This window comes from Solanum pennellii, chromosome 12 (assembly GCF_001406875.1).
Source record: "Solanum pennellii chromosome 12, SPENNV200".
NCBI classification, from domain to species: Eukaryota; Viridiplantae; Streptophyta; class Magnoliopsida; order Solanales; family Solanaceae; genus Solanum; species Solanum pennellii.
This window is the reverse complement of record NC_028648.1, coordinates 63,969,038-63,990,453: the sequence shown is the minus strand read 5'-3', so window position 1 is coordinate 63,990,453 and position 21,416 is coordinate 63,969,038. Positions and strand designations below refer to the sequence as shown.

At 36.1% G+C, this 21,416-nt stretch overlaps 1 protein-coding gene across 1 annotated transcript; it reads right to left on the bottom strand.

Annotated features, from left to right (window-relative positions):
- Positions 1-203: 203 nt before the first annotated feature.
- On the bottom strand, positions 204-1,031 carry LOC107006476. Its single transcript, XM_015205023.1, has 2 exons — positions 754-1,031; positions 204-591 (listed from the first exon to the last, which is right to left on the bottom strand). The coding sequence occupies exons 1-2, from the start codon at positions 1,029-1,031 to the stop codon at positions 204-206; spliced, it is 666 nt and encodes a 221-aa protein (XP_015060509.1).
- Between the last annotated feature and the right edge of the window lie 20,385 nt (positions 1,032-21,416).

The following is a 21,416-nucleotide window of genomic DNA, read 5'->3' as shown; positions in this document are numbered from 1 at the left end:
TTTGGTTCTATTGGTCCAATCACATCCATCCCCCATGCCACGAAAGGCCATGGAGCAGACATTGCATGCAACTCAAAAGGAGGAGAATGTATCAAATCACCATGTTTTTGAAATTTATGACATTTACGAACAAATCATATGGAATCCCTCTCCATGGTGAGCCAATAATAGCCTGCTCAAAGTATCTTCTTTGCTAGAAAATATCAATCAATGTGAGGTCCACAAACCCCTGAGTGTACTTCAATCATGATTGTTGAATCCTCTTGAGCATTTACACATCTTAGAAGTCCCAAATCAGGTGTCTTCTTGTACAATATGCCTCCGCTTAAGAAAAACTCGCTTCCTAGACGTCGAATAGTTCTGTTTTGATTACTAGTTACATCCGATGAATATTCTCCAAACTGAATATATGTTTTAATATCATGGAACCAAGGTTTACCATCAAATTCTTCTTCAACCATGTTGCAATAAGCATGTTGATCACGAGTTTGTATGTATAAAGGATCAATATGAGCGTCATCAGGATGTTGGAGCACGGAAGATAAAGTGCCCAATGCATCTGCGATCTCATTGTGAACTCTAGGAATGTGTCTGAACTTCATCGACACAAACCATTGAGAAAGATCTTGTAAACACTGTTGATATGGTATAAGCTTTGGGTCACGAATTTCCCATTCTCCTTGAATTTGATGAACTAGCAAATCTGAGTCTCCTAACACTAACAGTTCTTAGATGCCCATGTTAGTAGCTAACCTCAAACCTTTAATGCAAGCTTCATACTTGGACATATTATTAGTACAATAGAATCTAAGTTGGGATGTTATAGGGTAATATTCGCCTAATCCTGACATAGGAACAACTCCTTTCTTGTTGGAGGCATCGTCAAAAAACAACTTCCATCCTTGATTGTTATCGTGAATAACTTCATCGATACAAGATATCTCATCGTCTGGAAAATAGGTCTTAAGTGGTTCATATTCTTCATCAATAGGGTTCTCCGCCAAATGATCTGCCAATGATTGAGCCTTCATTGCGGTCCGTGTCATATAGATATTATCAAACTCTGTGAGTAATATTTGCCATTCTGCAAGCCTGCCCGTGGGCATGGGCTTATGAAAAATATAATTCAACGGATCCATACGATAAATGAGATAACTAGTATAAGATGAAAGATAATGCGTCAACTTCTGTGCTACCCAAGTTAGGACACAACATGTTCTCTCAAGGAGGGTGTATTTCGATTCATAAACGGTAAACTTCATGCTGAGGTAATAAATGGCCTGCTCTTTCTTTCCAATGTCATCATGCTGACCCAATACACAACCAAAAGAATTATCCAGTAATGAAATATATAATATCAAAGGTCTGCCGGGCTTGGGAGGAACCAACACAGAGGGATTTGATAAGTAATTCTTAATTCTTTCAAAAGCCTCTTGACATTCTTCAGTCCACTCGACCGTGGCTTTCTTTTTTAACAATATGGGTTCACCAGTTGTAGTGAGTTGAGCAATGGATCTGCTGATGTAGTTTAACCTTCCTAGAAGACTCATAACCTCAGTTTCGTAATTTGGAGGTGGCAATTATTGAATGACTTCTATTTTGAAAGAATCTAACTCGATACCTCGTCGACTGACTATAAACCCCAAAAGCTTCCCTGATGGTACTCCAAATGCATATTTTGAAGGATTAAGCTTGAGATTATACTTGCGGAGCCTTTCGAAGAATCTTCTTAAGTCTTTCACATAATTTGACTGCTTTTTTGATCTAGTGATAACATCATCCACATAAACTTTAATTTATTTATGCATCATGTCATGAAACATGGTTGTCATTTCTCTCATATAAGTCGCCCCTGCATTTTTTATCCCAAAAGGCATAACCCGATAACAATAATCCCTCATAGAGTGATAAAATATGTTTTTTCTGCATCTTCATCATCCATAATGATCTGATGATAACCTGCATAGCAATCCACAAAAGGTGCAACCTCATGTTTAGCACAATTATCCAATAAAATGTGAATGTTGGGCAAAGGAAAATCATAGTTTGGACTTGATTTGTTCAAATTACAATAATTAACACACATTTAAACTTTACTGTCTTTCTTAGGGATGGGTACGATGTTGACCTGCCAAGAAGGATATTGAGCGACTCGAATAACTTTGGCCTCAAGTTGTTTTGTGATCTCCTCTTTAATTATTACACTCATGGCAGTTTTATGCTTTTCAACTTTTTCTTTATCGGAAGGAAGTTAGGATCAATTGACAACTTGTGAACAACCATGCCAGTGCTTAATCCAGGCATGTCATCATAAGATGATGCAAAAACATCCCTGTAATCAAACAATGCCTGGATTATATCCTCTTTTTGATATCGAACATGTACACTTATCTTAGTCTCCTTAATATTTTCATGATCCCCTAAATTTACGTCTCAGTTTCTCTCATGTTGGGATTTAATTTATTCTCAAAATGTTTGAAATCCCTGCCTACTTCTTCAAATACTTCATCTTCATCAAATCCGATTTCTTGACTTATTATTTCAGGATTAGGTCGAAGATTAGATTAAATTTTAAGATCTGATGAGAAATTTTGCATGCATGTCATATCACTAGAATCGGCACAGAAATAACTGTATAGAAGGAAATAAACAAATATATTAGACTGGAAGAAAAACACAATTATATCCTACTGAAAGGAAAAATAGAGAATTTGAAAAAAAAATAATGACAAGATAAAATTTGAATTACAACCCTTGAATAAATCGTATGACAGAAAGAAAAACAAGACAGACTACCAAGACTCATTCTTGACGGGGAGAGGAGTTGCCTCCCAATTGTTCAGCTCGACATCAAGACCAATGAATTGCACATCTCTGTCGCTAGTGCCTTCATTGAGTTCCACAATATCATCCTCGACAAATAAATCTTAAAAATAATTAATCAACTTTCCATTAAATTCCAACTATGGCTCTGGGAGAGGTGATTCAGAAGATTCTGTTGCATAGGCTTTGATGAAATACTTGTATGTGGGTGGTATAGGCTTGGTAAGCGAACATACATTTTTATTTTTCTTTTTTGCTTTCATTATGTCCTCGACTCTAGGCCCGTAGCCTAAGCCAAAAGTACCAATGCTCTTTTGTTTACTCACCGAATAAGCTCTTCCTTGCAAGAAGATTCCCAAGCCTTTGCCCACCTCAAGCCCATGCTTCAACAATTAATTTACCACCATCACGGACGCCATGGGCAATTGCGGTTTTGAAATGACGTTCCCCTCGAGGACATTCTCAATAACCACTACCTAAAAAGATTGATAAACCAGTTCCTCATTCTCATTATTTTCCTTGACAAAAGGGAGGGAAGCATTTTTGTAGACCGACAGGTCCCCCTCACCATGAATAATCACTTCTTGTCGATCGTATTCAAACTTAATCATTTGATGCAACGTGAAAGGGACTTCCCCATCCCTATGCACCCATGGTCTCCCCAATAATAGATTGTAGGATGCATTGATATCCAGCACTTGAAAATTCACAGTGAGATCGATAGGCCCTACTATTAGTACAAACTCTATCTCACCAATGACATCTGTTTTTGACCCATCAAAAGCTCTAACACATACATTGTTAGGTCGGACCCTTTCAGCACTAACGTTCAGTTTTTATAGAGTCGATAAAGAACAAATATTTGCTCCAGATCACCCATCAATTAGAACTCGAGTGACATATGTCAGCTTACACTTTACAGTGATGTGGAGGCCCTGGTTGTGTCCGTACCTTCCACCGATAGTTCATCATCTGAAAAGGTGATACTGTTTATTTATTGATTAAGGTTTTTGACATTTCGTATCACATAATTATATTTCTTAGTTATATTAGTTATGTCATTTTAACCACAGAGGAGGCAGTAAACATGTCTGCTTCACATGTGTGAATCTGCACTATAATTAATAACATATTGACTTGAAATTCCATTTGTGCTACATTTATTGGACAAGGAAAGTAACATATATTATTTAAAAATTACGTAAAGGTACTATAAATTACAATGATTAACAATTTAAAATATTTGAAAATCATATTAAAATTTAATTGACTCTCTAAATTTTATCTGTGTCAAATAAAAGAGGGACACCGAGCCTGGGCACATCCCTTTGATAGCTTTATTTAGCCTCCTTTACTATGTCAATCTCTCCCTATTGGTAAAAATAACTAATATTGAGTCCGTTCTAACACGGGCGTATTTTTCTAATATATATAACAATGGTCTTGCATGAAATTTGCTGGTGAAATATCAACTACAAGTTTCTATTCACTTTATCTCACTCCCACGTAGAAATGAGTTGCAATATGACATTGTATTTATTCGTCTCAAATATTGCATAGATTTGAGGTAAAATCATATAATTTGTTCAAAAAATTAAAATATGATTGTCAATCACGTGGAATGCTACGATGGAATTCTAAAATTTAGGCTTGTAAGATTTTTATACAAGGAAAAGAATGACAACTCTAAACACTTGAGATATTACATTAAACATGTCCTGCAACACCTGAATCATCCTTTTCGAATGACCACCCATATGAGGGTGAAAGTTTGTGATGGAAGTAAGTTGAGTACCTAAATCTTAAAGCAAATTACCCCAAAACTTCGACGTATACTATGTACCTCGATCTAAGATGATAGAAAGGGCACTTAAGATTACTATCTCCTTGGCATAAATCTTAGCCAATTGTTGGGAGTTGTAATCCGCTCTGAGTGGAATGAGATGGGCTGATTTAGTCATCTATCAACAAAAACCTTATTGAGTCATACTTTCTCAACGTCCGAGGGAATCCAACCACCAAGTCCATGGATATCCTTTTCCATTTCCAATCGAGAATGGGCATTCTTTGAATCAGTCATGTAGTTCTTTGGTTCTTATACTTAACTCTTTTGTAATTCTAACACTTAAGACACATATGTCGCTATTCCTCTCTTCGTTTCTAGACAACAATAAAGCTGCCTCATGTTTTGGTACATTTATTTTACACACGAATGAATTTAATATCCTGAACCGTGAGACTCTATCAACACCTTCAGAATGAAGTCATCAACTTCAGGAACACAAGTCCTCCGTATAAATACGATAAACCGTGGCGTCTGAAGCCTCCATAGACACCACATTATTCCTGAGCTTGTTCAAATTCCTATCCTAAAACTATTTAGCCTTGATTTCCTCTAAAACTATGGGCTTAACCTCAATATTGGCAAATACCACACCCTTTTATGAAATATCCAATTGCATGAGCTTAAATGCTAGAGTCTAAATCTCTCTAGCTGAGGGTTACTCAGACAGCCAAGCAAGCCAAATTTACCATGCTATTTGTCTTCCGATTCAATGTATCTATGACAACATTGGCCTTGCCCGGATGGTACTTGATGGTCAAATCATAATCCTTCAACAACTCCATCCACCTCCTCAACCTAAGATTTGAATTCTTCTAATTAAACAGATGTTGTAAGTTGTGATGATCTCTGAACAATTCACGCTTAACATCGTAAAGATGGTCTAGCCATATCTTATGTGCAAACACTACCACTACCAACTCTAAATTATTATGAGTTGGGTAGTTCCTTTCATGATTCTTCAATTATCTTGAAACATAAGCCATAATGTTCTTGTCCTGCATCAACACAGCAGCCAAACCGAATGTAAAGCCTCACAAGAAATAATAAATTCTTTACCTTCCGCTAGCAATAATAGGACATGATTCATAATCAAAAGTGTCTTAAAATTTTAGAATCTCTCCTCGCACTGATAAGACCACACAAATGGTACCTCTTTTTGGGCCAGTCTAGTCAGATGCGTACTAATGGAAGCAAAATTCTTGACAAACCTTCAAAAGTAGCTATCAAGACCCAGAAATATTCTAACCTAAGTAACAAAGCTAGGTTAGACCCAACTCATTACTCCCTATCTTTTGGAAATTTACCATCATTCTTTTTTTATTGACCACATACCTCAAGAATGCCACCAAAGTCAGCAAAATTCACACTTTGAATATTTTTCATACATTTTCTATTTCCCCAAGATACCCAAAGCAATGGGAAGGTTCTTTGCATGCTCCTACTTACTCTTGGAGTAGATTAGAATATCATTTACAAACACGATCACAAAGGAACTCAGAAATGGATACAAGACACCATTAATCAAACTCATAAAAGTTTGTTGGTGCAGTCATCAATCCAAAGGACATTACCAAGAACTCACAATGCACTTATCGAGTCTTGAAGGTTTTCTTACATATTTCCTAAGGTTAGATCTTTAAATGATGGTATCCTAACATCAAGTCAACCTTTGAGAACATTGTCGAACCCTGCAACTAGTCAAAAAGATCATCTATATGGGTAAAGGAAATTTATCCCGAAAAGAAACCTTGTTCATTTGTTTTTAATCTATACACATTCTTATAATACTATCCTTATTTTTCACAAACAAAATCGTAGCACCCAATGTGCAGAACTGGAATGAATGAATCCCTTATCTATGAGTTCCTTAAGTTGAGTCTTGAGTTCCTTCAACTACATCTAAGTAATGTGATAAAGAGGGATCAATATTGTGTAGTGACTGACTCAAAATCTATACAAAATCAATATCTCTATCTAGAGACCTATCAAGTAAATCCATAGGAGATACCTCCAAGAATTCTGAAACTATTGAGATTGATTCAAAATAAGGAGACTCCATGATAAACTCTCAACTATGTCTCATATTTCAGGCATTTGCACATATGAGATCGGAGTCAAACCACAAAGATTGGTAGTTTGGACTTTTCTTATATTGATTTTATTATTTGAACAAACAAGCAGTTTGAGTTCTCAACATGTATAACTAGCTAACGACTAAAAATTTATCAATATTAAGCAACAAAATAGGAAATCAACCAAAATAAGATCTAACAAGATTAGAAAGGACTGGGAGTGTGCGCATAGTGATTGGGGTTTCAAATCGAATAGGAAAATATTAACTGAACAATATTGATTGATACATTGATAGCGTTTAGTCTAGGCTACACTTCTTATATTCTCTTGAACTATCAAGGACATGCCAATTGGATCCTTCTAAACTCCAAGACCATTTCAAATAAAACACTAAATATTGCTTGAGTGTATACTGACTATTTTAGATCATATAATTAAATGTGAAATCACTTGGATTATCTCATCCCTGGCTCAAATCTATTGAGTAATTTCATAAAGTCCTTACTATTGAGTCTTACCCAACTCCATTTAGCTTTCCAATGTCAAAATGGTGTTAGAGAGCTCAACCAATATTTGCAAACATTGATTTTTAGATTAAACATCAAGACAATACTAGATCCATGAGATACAATCAATATTATAGTTAATTAATAAATATTCATTCAGGGTTTTACACCCCCCATCTAGCTCATACAACCCTAGATAAGAGTCTAGTTGCTCAGAAAAATGAACTAGAGACAATATCCATATAGGAACTCTTCATACTAAGCTAATTTGATAGGCAAAACTTGGATTCCAAGCTTAGATTGACAAAAACATGAGATTTCTTCCTTTGCAAGCTATAAAGTTCTTCACTATTGCCCTCTCTCTATTTTTTACTATCACTTTCCTTTCTCTATCTAGTCTATACCAAATTGGGGAGAAAAATTTCTATACATTATTGAACAAATTAATCACTATTTTATCCTTGGAGCACTCCAAAGGAATCAATATTTTCATAATTACATTTTTTCCCTTCAAGTTCCATTCTTCATATTTGCGCTGGACTAGACGCTGATCAAAAGAGAGCGAGTCGCCTCCTCGCCTAAACCTTCAATTATGAAGAGAGAATCAATGCTGGGATCGGCGAGCCTTCCTTCCTTCATTATATAGTGCTAATTTTAATAACGGTGCCAAGGCAAATTTGCTCCGTCCAGATCGGCATTTAGCCGGTGAGACACTTATTTATTTATGCGGGATGCCAATTGCATCATTGGTGTGCTTCAATGCATTTTGGCTTCAAATCCATCAACTTTGCTTTTTCTAAAGAATACTTGCATTCACAAAACTAGGGACTAAAATCCCTTCAATTAGTGTCTAAGCATGTCATAATTCATGAATTTGAGTGTACTGATGCGATGAAATACCAACTGAGCAAACCCCCCAACTCGAATCTTTGCTTGTCCTCAAGTAAATCATTCACTAAGTATAGGATCAAAGATTAGATACAACCCAAGATACATTTTTCATAACCACATATTACACTCCAAAATATTAAAAACAAAAAGACTCAAAACCAACGCTACTATTTATTGGTTCAACCATCATTCACTACGCAAAGTTTTAACAAAACACTTTTAGCACAATTTTTGAATATTTTCTTGTAAGCACAATATTAATGCATCTCAATCCAATGGTATCAACTTTCTTGTTTTGCCTAAGGATTCACACAAATATGTCACATTCATGCAAAACAATTGAAATCAAGACATCACAATTCATATGAAAGATGTAGTGTCATTCACACAAGAGAGAATCCCACACACATTTAAGAATATTAGTTCAAGGTATTATGGATCATGAAAGAATAATCACTCTCACAAATGAATTTAAGTATATAAAATTGACCCATAGGCTTGCCCTATATATAGATTGTCAATAATGCAAATTGACAGGGCTTAAAATCCCCAAGGACTTGCATGTTTGGCTTAGGCCTGGGTAGAACTTAGGAGGTAGGATATCATTTGGTCATGTGACTAAAATTCCTCCCTAATGCGTCCATTTCTACTGATTAGATCTTTCTACTCACATTATTTATTTTTTCTCTTCACCATGTTCAACATTCAATACTTGTTTCAACTTCCAAATTTGCTTTTCACCTTGAGGTATGTACATATGATGAGCTAATTTTGTTTCTCTTCATTCATGACTTCTTCAACACTTTTCACTTTTAAGACCATGATTATCTATACTTTTTTTTAGCTCAAACCTCATTATTTCTTTTTTGCCGGAACCCCCAAACTTAGATGTTAGCTTACATTTTAACTTAATTCTCTCGTTCTCTCCCAGACTTAGGCTTTTAGCCTATATCACAATTCATTTAGAAAACTAGGGAGAGATGAGGTTGTTAAGATAGAGAGTTATAAATGTTCAAGGTACACAACATGGTGACCAAGGAATATTGTTTCGGCTCAATGGGACTCACTAAAATCTAGTTAATTGGAGGAAAATTTTGGGATAGAGTGGATGGTCAAAAATGACCTAAGTTCATCTTTTGAGCCTCATCAAATTTAGAATATTTCCTTTTAGTACATTTTGGGAAAAGTTCTAGACAACATGCACATAAAAAATGAATCAATTTTTCCCGCATAAGGTCTTACAATCCAACAAATTCCCAAGATATTCGCAAAATCAATGAAATCAGATTACTTTTTTGATAACCAAGATAGGGAAGTACGCTTGTTAATCATAAAGCCAAATCAAGAATGTACAAATCATGACAATAAAGTGATTTTCAACTAACTTCTTCTAATTTTAGAAATCATTTTAAAAAATAAACCCTCCTTTACAAATACTTTTTTTGGGTGGTTCCTCTTGCAAGAGTTGTGACATAAGATTAGATTTAAACTAAACCTTGGAATTTTCCCATAAGAAAGTCGCTATAATCTACCATAGGGAACAACAACCTGATTCGACACAAAAAGACTCAAGATTAAATAAAATAAATAAGTAAAAATAATATTCTGATCCATGGGAAAGATTTGTGATGTAAAGAAAACCTTTGCAGTTTATTCCACTATACTACTATTCACAAAGGAAAATTTGATTCACGCGCCATAAATTCATTGAGAGAACAAGGCCTTGTTGAAAGACACAAAGAGGTCGTTTGGTACAAACATTGATAATGCATGGATTAGTAATACATGGATTAGTAACACAAAGATTACTAATGCAGGGAGTAGTGCAGGCATTATTTTTTGTCAAGTGTTTGGTTCACTACTTTCCACTAAATTTTGTGTTTAATTTATAAATCTACAAAAAAATTTATAATTGAGTCAATGTAGATAATCACCAGACCGGATAATTTTTTTTAAGAATTATTTATTCCATTTAATTAGTTAAATCAAATACATATATTCATAAAATTGTTATTTATTTTAAGGTATGATGTACCACTAAGAATATCATTGATGCCACAATGTATTTCTTGTTAGAATCTGTGCGTCCACTATCAGTCAATGGACCAGGTACCTTGACACACAATCGTAAATATAATAGAAAGTAAATGCAGTAAGATAACAGAGGAGTTTTACGTGGAAACCTCCTTGCTCAAGGGAGTAAAACCACGACCTGTCTCACATGATTTCCAAAAACAGTTTCACTAATCTTCACAAGCAAAAGGAAACCAATTACAAAAATGTGAGAAAAAGTTTTTAATCTCACTATCAAGCAATAACTCTATTGCTTGTTGAGCCTAAGTAGATATTACTCTACCCACTAAGCTATCACTCTAAACAACTTAGGATTTTCTAAGCAATCTCACAGACTGCCCACTAAATCACTAACCTATTAATGATTTAGAATTTTAGATCAAACCACACCGATTCCTTTATAGATTTAAGATCAGTTTACAATGTAAGATTGAATGAATATATTCTCAAACAACCACACAATGTTCGCTTGAGTTTCGGTTGTTCTTGAATGATTCTTCTTCTTGATTTTCTTTAGCCTTTGCAAGAGTTCTTGAATGTGCTTTTTCAAGTTGCAAAAACTAAGGAGCAATGTGAGGAAAGATGACATTGTATAGAAAAGTCACTTTCCTTAAACCCATGCCATTGGTTGGAAAGGTCTGATGTTTCTAACGTAGTTGGGAACTGCGCACCAACTTTCTGTACTTTCTCCAGCTGGCAGTCAACGAACGATTCATACTTCGAACCGGGTACCTTCACAAGGTCCCTGAGTTTGTTACATCATCAAAACTACAAATAACATTTTCCCCCTTTTTGATGATGACAAACAATACTCCAAGCTTCAATCCAGCTTTAGGACAAGTTCCCCATGAATCGCTTATAGACCCACTTAACAGACAACCAAAAAGAAACACAATATACCATAGCTATATTCCCCCTCACAAACATGTCCCGTCACAACCAGTTAAAATTCCCCTTTTGGCATCATAAAAAATAGATACAGTAAACCAACAATATCAATAATAACAGTAGAGAAGACTATAGCCTTTTGGTAATCAAACATAAAAGAAAGCATTCGACAAGAGATATTATCTAGAACAACAGGGGAATAATATTAATAGCATTCTAAAATTAACATTCAATACATTAACAACAAACTGAAATCCACAGGACAAAATGATAAGCCACACAAGGAAGACACGGAAAGACTATGGGACAGACTATGAAGGGGGAGGCTGATGGGAAAAGGACTGAATGATGAGAGAGAGTCTAGCATTAGCATCATCATTATCCTTTATTGCTTTTTCTTGTAAATCAATAACTTTCGCCCTCAGTTCTGTATTTTCCCTTTCCAGGGCTTGAACTGCATCGGTACCACGTCCCTCTGCCTGCGTAGTGAGTAGCTTGGCCTTAAGAATAGCAATTTCGGCATCCTTGCCACTCAGCCTCATAGTCAGTTCTTCAACTTCATGCTTGAGTTGGTCCTGGTCTTCAATGACTTGAGCCATTTGCTCTTGGGATTTCCTTTCCCTTCAATGCACTCGCATTCAACCAAGGTAGTCTCTAAAAGGCTTGCTTCACTGTACTGACTTTGCCAACACCAAGGGGAATGTTAAAGTATTTAAATACTTTAGTGAGAAATTATCCATATGCCATACCATGTATCCCTTTCTGCTCAATAATAGTCTTGTATATATGTTCAAGTATGAGTCCCCGAAAATCCAGAGGTTCAAACTTGCACAATAACTCCATCACATACAAATCACCATAAGGTGCTGAGGTCCTCTTTTCAGTTTGAGGGAGGAGAATTATGTTGACAAATTCAAAAATAACTGATATTCACTTTTCATTACTTTATTGAACAACCCTACGCATTTTGCAGTAGAAAGCTTTGAACATAGTGTCACAAATTCAATAGAACACGTTTTCCCTACCACAAACCTGGTACCATCTCGAGGTACCCTAAGAATTTTTCCCAGAAGAGTCTCGTCAAGGTGAATAGCAATGTCGTTTACTTTGGTATTGACACTTCCATCTTACTGAATTGAATGTTGTAGTAGAATTCTCGCACTTCCTCTCCATGAAGAATGGGAGATTTGTGGTTGAAAAGATGCATCTACGACTGAATCTCAGCCATGTCATAAAGTGAGTCCATCCTAGGAAGACTAATTATCCCCATATCAAATACCCTGCCAGCCAGTACAGACTGCTTCCTCAAAATTTCAGCAATTTCTTGCTTGTTGACCTACTTTTTATTTACATGCACCTGTGTACCAGGTCCCTGTGACCTTTTCCTTTTTCCTTTAGCAGTCTCCTTTGTGGATTTTATTTTCTCAACCTTCTTCGGTTCTCCTTGTTTTGATTTCCCTGATCTCTTCTTCCTAAATCCCTTTTCTGTCTCTTCAGCAGACACATCTACCACAACAGACACAGGTAATTTAAAATTGGACACTTTGAATGTTCTAGCCCTCCTATTTTCTGCTGTGGACTTAGCACTGGCTTTCATAGCATCAACCATCATCTTTTTAGTGTCAGATCTAGTAATAGTTCTCTTTTCCACCACTTTATCTTTTCCCTTTTTAGACACACTTACATATCTCTTTTCTACCTTCCACTGTATAGGTCGGTCATCACCTGCTGAGTCATAGGAATCAGAGGATGGATATCTTCCAAAATCTGGAAAACTATCAAAGATAGGTTGGGTCTCTCTGGTCTCTTCATTTTGAAGAGGTTCACTTTCCTCAACCCTAAACCCCTCTCTCATCATTGCAAGACTCTCGATAACCAACTCTTCACTAGCAACAAGAATATTTGACTCAGAAGATCTGTTCTTAGGTAAGTCTCCTTCAAAAAGAGCATTTGAAAGCATTTCATGATGAGGACCAGGTCCAGTAGTAAGACTTGGTCAGTTAAGATCTACAGAGTGAAAAGGATTTTCAGGGTTATCTAGGGAAAAACTTATTTTTGAAGTCGATGGAAAATTGGGTTTTGCCCCTGTGGATGAACGAAAGTAAAAAGAAATAGGGTGTAAGAAAGAGAAGAAAAGAAGGAGTGAAAGATGAAAAAAGCAGAGAGGGAGAGAAAGTTTAGGGTTTTTCGAAAGGGAAAAGAAATTTCACAAGAGGAGTTAACAGAGAGAAGAGGGGTTTAAACAGAAAATGAAACGGTGATAGATCCCTATTGATTTGACGCGTCGCTTGGAAATTAAGCGATGGGACTAACGTTCAGAATAACTGATGACTGACACGTGGCTTGATCAACGGTCACTTTATCTCAGTTTAAAATTTATGTACAGAATGCTAACCTCGACTAGGACCAGGTCCCATAATGCAAGTTAATCATCATTCCTCAACTGTCCTGACCATGTCTTTGTTTTGTTCATCCTTTATGAATGTATACATTCAATATGTACAACGGTGATCTTACTCAGACAGAATATTATTGACAAAGAGGATACATGCACTACAAGTTTAGCAATCAAGGAAATTTCATGATTGAATGACTAGAAATCAATTTGAAGTCATCATGCCCAACTACAACCTATTACTCTCAAATTGGTCTTTGCTGAGAGCCTTAGTGAAGATGTATGCGATTTGTTCCTCTGTTGGGCAATACGTAAGCACAATGTTTCCTTTTTCAACATTATCTCTCAGAAAATGATGTCTCGCATCAATGTGCTTGCTTCTCTTATGGTGAACAGGGTTCTTTCCCATACTGATAGCACTGGTACTGTCACACATAAGAGGTATTGCCATGATGCTTACTCCGAAATCCTCTAAGTGTTGTTTGATCCATAAAAATTGTGAACAACATACAACAACTTCTACATATTCAGCTTCAGCTGTTGAAAGAGCTATTGAATTCTGTTTCTTCGTTCCCCACAAGATAAGCGAAGATCCAAGAAATGAGCCATCCCTGAAGTGATCTTCCTGTCTACTTGATAACCAGCAATATCAGCATCTGTAAAACCAAAAAGATCAGAAGTGTCACCTGCTGGGTAGAAGAGGACCAGGTCCCCTGTTTTCTTCAAATATCTTAGAATTCGTTTAGCAGCCTTCAAATGTGAATCACGAGGGAATTCTTGGAATCTAGCACATATTCCAACGTTGTATACAATGTCAGGTCTGCAGCAGTCAAATAGAACAAGGATCCAATGATTCCCCTAGACATGGTTTGATTCACAGGAGAATCGGATTTGTCTGCTACAAGCTTGGAGTTTGTACCTATAGGAGTATCAATAGGTTTAGAATCAAACATATTGAATTTCTTCAAAAGCTCCTTAATATACTTCTCCTAACTGATTGAGATTCCATCTGATGATTTCTTAATTTGTAGCCCCAAAAAGAAAGTCAGTTCGCCCATCATGCTCATCTCAAACTCCTTTCCCATTAATGATGAAAATTCTTCACACAAATGCTCAGATGTAGCTCCAAAGATAATGTCGTCCACATATACCTGTATAATAAGCAATTCATGTTCTCTTTTTAATAAGAACAAGGTATTGCCAATTTTCCTTCTTTTGAACCCATTTTTCAACAAGAACTTCGACAGTCTCTCATACCAAGCTCTAGGAGCTTGTTTTAAACCATACATGGCCTTATTTAATTTGAACACATGATCTGGTAGCTCAGCATCTTCAAACCCAGGAGGTTGTTTAACAAACACCTCTTGCTTTAAGTCTCCATTTAGGAAAGCACTTTTGACATGCATTTGATACAGCTTGAATCCCATGAATAAAGCAAAGGCTATGAGAATTCTGATGGCCTACATCCTTGCAACAGGAGCAAAAGTTTCATCATAGTCTATACCTTCCTCCTGATTATATTCTTGAACAATTAATCTGGATTTGTTCCTAGTAATTATACCATTTTCATCAAGCTTGTTTCTGAAAACCCATATGGTTCATATAACAGGTCGAGGAACCAGGTACCACACCTTACTTCTCTCAAACTGATGGAGTTCTTCTTGCATTCAATTAACTCAGTCTGCATCAACTAATGCCTCTTTCACATTCTTAGGTTCAATTGATGATATAAACGATGAGAATGCAACTAGATTTCTTGTTTTTGATCGAGTGTGAATTCCAGAATTCAGAGGTGAAATGATATTATCAAGTGGATGTGATGAACTGTGTTTCCGTCCTGGTCTTGAAGTCAGCTGGTTCAGCTGATCAGTGTTCTCTTCTTCATCAAGGAAGTCTTCATTTTCCGGAGAGTGAGTGATATTCTGACTTGAGTTCAGAATGGTACCAGGTTCCTCTTCAGGTTTATCAACCTCATCAACCTTTTCAGATGAATTTTGATCAGCATTGTTAATATCCAATTGATCATTTATTTCAGCTTCACTTCTTTCACTTTTTTGAGATTTAAACAGCTCGATTATCTCATCTTCATCAATTGATGTCGCCTTTTCAGATTTCCATCTTCATCAAACACTACATGAATACTTTCTTCAATACATTGAGTTCTCTTGTTGAAAACTCTGTATGCTTTACTTGATGAAGAATATCCTACAAACACCCCTTCATCACTTCTAGGGTCAAACTTCTCAAGATCATCCTTTCCATTGTTCAAAACAAAACATTTGCATCCAAATGCCCTAATGTAGCTCAACATAGGTTTTCTGTTGTTGAGTAGTTCATAGGGAGTCTTATTCAGCAAAGACTTTATCAATCATCTGTTAGTAACATAGCATGCTGTGTTGATTGCCTTAGCCCAAAACATTTGTGGAAGATTTTACTCATGGTTCTTGCAATATTTACCAAGGTTCTGTTTTTCCTTTCCACTACTCCATTTTGCTGGGGAGTTCTTGGAGCAGAGAAGTTGTGAGTTATGCCATTTTTCATACAGAAATGATCAATTTTTGAGTTTTCAAACTCAGCACCATGATCAGACCTAATTCAAGCAATCACTTGATTCAATTTTGTTTCAATCATTTTGAAAAACACTATCAATTCGTCTGGTGTTTCTTCTTTTGATCTTAAGAACCTTGTCCATGTGAATCTTGAGTAATCATCAACTATCACCAGAATGTATTTCTTTCCACTTCTACTTTGAACCTTCAAGGGTCCACATAAATCCATGTGCAGCAGCTCTAATACTCTCGATGAGGTTACTTGCTTTTTTGTCTTGAAGGATGATCTGATTTGTTTTATTTTGACACAGACTTCACAATTTTGCTTTCACAAAATTTCAACTTTGGCAGACCTAGGACCTGGTCCTTAGAAATCAGTTTATTCAATAAAGATGAGCTCACATGGCCTAGTCTTCGATGTCACAGATCAACATTTTCATTCTGAGCACTTAAACATGTCGGTATCATCTCCATGAGATGTTTCTAAGTTAGCAACATACATGTTTTTGCTTGTCTGAGCAGTGAGAATCACTTTCTTTGTAGTCAGATTAACTACAATACACTTCTCAGATGTAAACTTCACTTCATTTCCCTTGTCACAAATTTGAGACAACTCAAAAGACTATACTTCAACTCACTGACATGATACACGTTGTCAATGGATTCCTCAAGCGATTTTCCCACTTTACCAACACCTAAAATATACCCCTTCTTTCCATCACTAAAAGAGACACCTCCGCCTTGAAGGGCCTTGAGTGAGAGGAAGTTTTTGGTATCACCAGTCATATGTTTAGAGCATCCACTGTGCATGTACCAACATTGACTGCTACACCTCTCAATCACCTGCAACAAGAATCACTTATTAGACTTGGGAACCCATTTCAATTTGAGTTCCCAGAAAGCAGACAAAGGGGTAGTCAAAGTGTTTCTAGGCTAATGAGGTAATTTTAGATTCTTTTTGACCAAGGATTTTTTAGCAGAACCAAGTTCTCTCTTTGAGATCCTTTTGAGTGAGGATTTATTTGTAGGACCAGGTCCCTCCTTTGAAATCCTTTTCTTTTCTGTATACTTTGAGAATCTTTCATGTGACTCTCTCCAGGTTGTACACTCTCCTTTCGAATACCCATTTTTACCACAATGAAGACACATTAAATTATTAGACACAGATACATATTTGCTGTGAGGATTGAAAGGAGGAGTAATATTCAAACTTCCTAGACCCTTTTTGTTGAAATTACTTTGATCTGTCACATTTGAAAGCAGCTTAGAAGATTTTGTCCACTTAAGAGATTTTTCAAGTTCATCTTTAAGTTTGACAATATCTCTTTCTAAGTTGTTGCTCTTTTCCAAAGCTAAAACAAGATTAGTCTCAGTAGATTTTAGTTTTTCTTCAAGCTCAACTTGTAAACCACTAGACTTTCCTTTTTGTTTTTCAGCTTTCTCATTCATCAGATGTAATTGTTTTTTATGTTCTAGTTTTTCAAATTCTAGAACAGCCATTTAATCTTCAATTTTAAACATTTTCTCACCCATTTTATCTCTGGTTTCATTTAAACATTCAAACTCAGCATTCATGGTATCTCTTCAAGAAGTTAATTCAATCATTGAATCAATGATAACATTTGCTAATGTTCTCAATTTTTTAAGAGAATAGGTATTCAAATCATGTTTCAAATCAAGAAGAGTTACCTTATCCTTATCATCTTCATTATCTAAATGAACCATGAAAGCAAACATCTCATTGAATATGGTTTCATCCTCATGAACCACCACCATTGACACATGATTTGGTTCATCAGGGTCTTCTGAATCACTCAAAGAATCACCCCATGTAGCAAGGGCTTTCTTTACCACATAGTCAGCAACAACTATCCAATAATTTTTATCGAGTACCAGGTCCCTGCGCTTTTCTTTATCACCTCTTGGTCTCTGATATTCTTTGTTTCCAGCTGTGAATAAGGGACACTCTCTTACAAAATGTCAAACCCTTACCACACTTGTGACAGGTTTCATTTTGAGGGGCAGTTCGTGGAACATTTGCTCCCTTTCTAAAACCATTGTTTTTCCTCACAATCTTCTGAAACCTCTTGATAAGATAGGCCATATAGTCATCATCACTGGAGTCCTCTTCGAATCTTTATTTTAGCATCAAGGACTTATCTTTCTTGACTTCCTTCTTTGACTGATCATAACTTCGGTTCATCTCATGGGTCTTTAGATTTCCAATTATAGCATCTATTGTTAACACTTTCAAATACTTAGCTTCAGTGATGGCTTCTACCTTACTTTCCCAAGACTTGGGAAAAATTCAAAGCACTTTCCTGACCTGGTTGCTCATACTGATAGGTTCTCCAAGACTTCTAAACTCTTTTGTGATTGATAACAGTTTTGTGAACATCTCATGAATAGTTTCACCTTCTCTCATTTTGAAATTTTCATACTGAGAGGTAAGAATATCAATCTTTGACTCTTTTACTTTTTCAGTTCCTTCATGAGCTATTTTTAAGCAATCCCAGATCTCCTTTGCGTGTTCACAAGCTGAGACACGATTGAACTCATCAGGTCCTATACCACAGACAAGAAGCTTCTTTGCTTTGTATCCCTTTTCAGTCTTCTTCCTATCAACTTCATCATATATGCGTCTAGGCTTTGGAACAAGTCTAGTGATTTCACCATCTTTCTCTTCAATCATTGGAATTAAGGGTCCACCCAAGACAATGTCCCATATTTCACTGTCTTCAACCATAAGAAAGTCGTGCATTCTAACTTTCCACCAGTTATAGAAGTGGCCATCGAAACGAGGGGGTCTAGTTGAAGACTGACCCTCTTCCAGATTAAGTGGAGCAGCCATTCTAGAACAAGAATCACTCTCTTGGTGCTAACCGGATAGAGAGTACCTGCTCTGATACCACTTGTTAGAATTTGTGCGTCCACTATCAGTCAATGGACCAGGTCCCTTGACACACAATCATAAATATAACAGAAAGTAAATGCAGTAAGATAACTGACGAGTTTTACGTGGAAACCTTCTTGCTCAAGGGAGTAAAACCGCGACCTATCTCACAAGGATTTCCAAAAACAGTTTCATTAATCTTCACAAGCAAAAGGAAACCGATTACAAAAATGTGAGAAAAAGTTTTTAATCTCACTATCAAGCAATATCTCTATTGCTTGATGAGCCTAAGTAGATATTACTCTACCCACTAAGCTATCACTCTAGACAACTTAGGATTTCCTAAGCAATCTCGCAGATCGCCCACTAAATCACTAACCTATTAATGATTTAGAATTTCAGATAAAACCACACTGATTCCTTTATAGATGTAGGATCAGTTTATAATGTAAGATCGAAAGAATATATTCTCAAACAACTACACAATGTGCACCTGAGTTTCGATTATTCTTGAATGATTCTTCTTCTTAATTCTCTTTAGCCTTTGCATGAGTTCTTAAATGTGTTTTTTCAAGTTGCAAAACTAAAGAGCAATGTGAGGAAAGATGACATTGTCTAGAAAACTCACTTTCCTTAAACCCATGCCATTGGTTAGAAAGGTCTGACGTTTCTGACGCAGTTGGGAACTATGCACCAACTTTATGTACTTTTTCTAGCTGGCAGTCAACAAACGATTCATACTTCGAACCGGGTACCTTCACAAGGTCCCTGAGTTTTTTACATCATCAAAAACTACAAATAACATTTCTAATTTTTTGTTGGTCAAGTATATATCTTAAACATAACATAAGTTTAAGACTACTTAAATTCCATACCTAAAGCTTATTTTTACTTTTTAAAACAAATAGTTCAAGGGGGTAATCGAAAAATTATCTTGAATATAAAAAAAATCAAGAAAAAGATATTAGTGAAATCAAATTACATTAACAGATTTGGATAATCTAAAAAGAACATTTATAACCATTCCAGTATAAATAAAAAGGAGATTAAATTACAAAAGAAATTTAGAAAAAAGAATAAGGGGTTAGTTTAGTCATTTAGGGGTCTTATCCAAGGTTTAACAAACCTTGGATTAGTTATCCCTCCATTTTCTAGGGATAAGATAATACCACCCATGATGGATAAGCAATCCATGAATTAAATTAAATGAAGTAACCAAACAATGTATTAGATGGACTAAATTTTAATCCATGGATTATTCTACCTAATGTCACATACCAAACAAATCCTAAGCGTTGATCTAAAGCAAGTAAACACAGGTAATAAAACACCAAAATAATGTAGGACCAACCTGGAGTCTGCCCTTCACATTCGTCGAATTTCCGAGTTCCACCTTTGTTCGCCGTTTAGGCCTTCACTTTTCTTCCAACACATATCAGCTTTGACGATGGTCAACATGTTCGCCTTTCGCATTAGGGGAGTCGCCTTCCCTCCTTAAGTTTGCTGATCTGGCTCAATTAATTCAAGTATTGAGCACTATCACTTTGGGAGAGGTCGTGCTAGTTGAGCGATCCACCCTTTTGGTTAGGTGTCTCCCAATTTATATCTTTCCATATTTCGGCTTTTATTCGAAGTATTTATCCTTACCTTGTCCTTTTGTATCCATATCTACATATCGTCAACATATCATAAGAATAGGCCATAAGTAGGCATTAAGGGGACTAACTGTTGAACTTAAAAAGCCTAAAAATGAGTGTAAATCTATAACTCATCGCCATGAACAATTGTGTGTGCACTTAGGTACAACATGTTTTTGCTGCCGTTATTGGGGACTTTAGAATTAGTAGATATTTAATTTTTCTAAGTATATATATTCATAGTTATATTGTTGACAACCTGATCTTAGTTGCTTTATCTACAAGTGATTTAACACACTATGCGAGAGAGAAAAGAAGGCCTTATAGAGTCTTTGGCTGAACTTGAATGATTTCTTCACTATCAAAATAAGGCAAACCTTTGTGCTATAGGATGTTCCTCAAGTAGAACATGTGCAAAAGAAAATATTAGTCATGGCGGCAAGGACAGTGTATGATGTGGCTATCCAACTGACAACGGTGTTATTTCCACGATTTAATTATCATTAGTTGGGAGTAGATTTGAGCTGAAAAAACATGGTGCAACTGATAAACACAATTAGCAATTTACTAGTCTCCCTCACGAAGACCCTCAAGTGCTTATTTAGAACTTTTTGGAAATTAGTCACACTTACACGCTAACTAGCGTATCTCTTAATTATGTGTAACCTTGTTTCCATTAATTTTCACTATTGGGGGGAAGCAAAGTAGATGTTTTGGTCACATCCAACACACTCCATCACATCTTGGGATGATCTTGCTAAAAAATTCTTGATCAAATTTTTTCGTCTGGGAAAACAACGAAGTTAAGAAGTGAAATCTTGATCGTTAAGAAGGAGAAAATA

Bases quoted from the DNA above. Each gene is read 5' to 3' on its own strand.
- LOC107006476 (XM_015205023.1), bottom strand. From the start codon at position 1,031: ATGAAGGCTCAATCATTGGCAGATCATTTGGCGGAGAACCCTATTGAT. The intron at 592-753 runs GTTAGCTACTAA...GATGAAGTTCAG, and splicing joins GCTTGCATTAAAGGTTTGAG to ACACATTCCTAGAGTTCACA.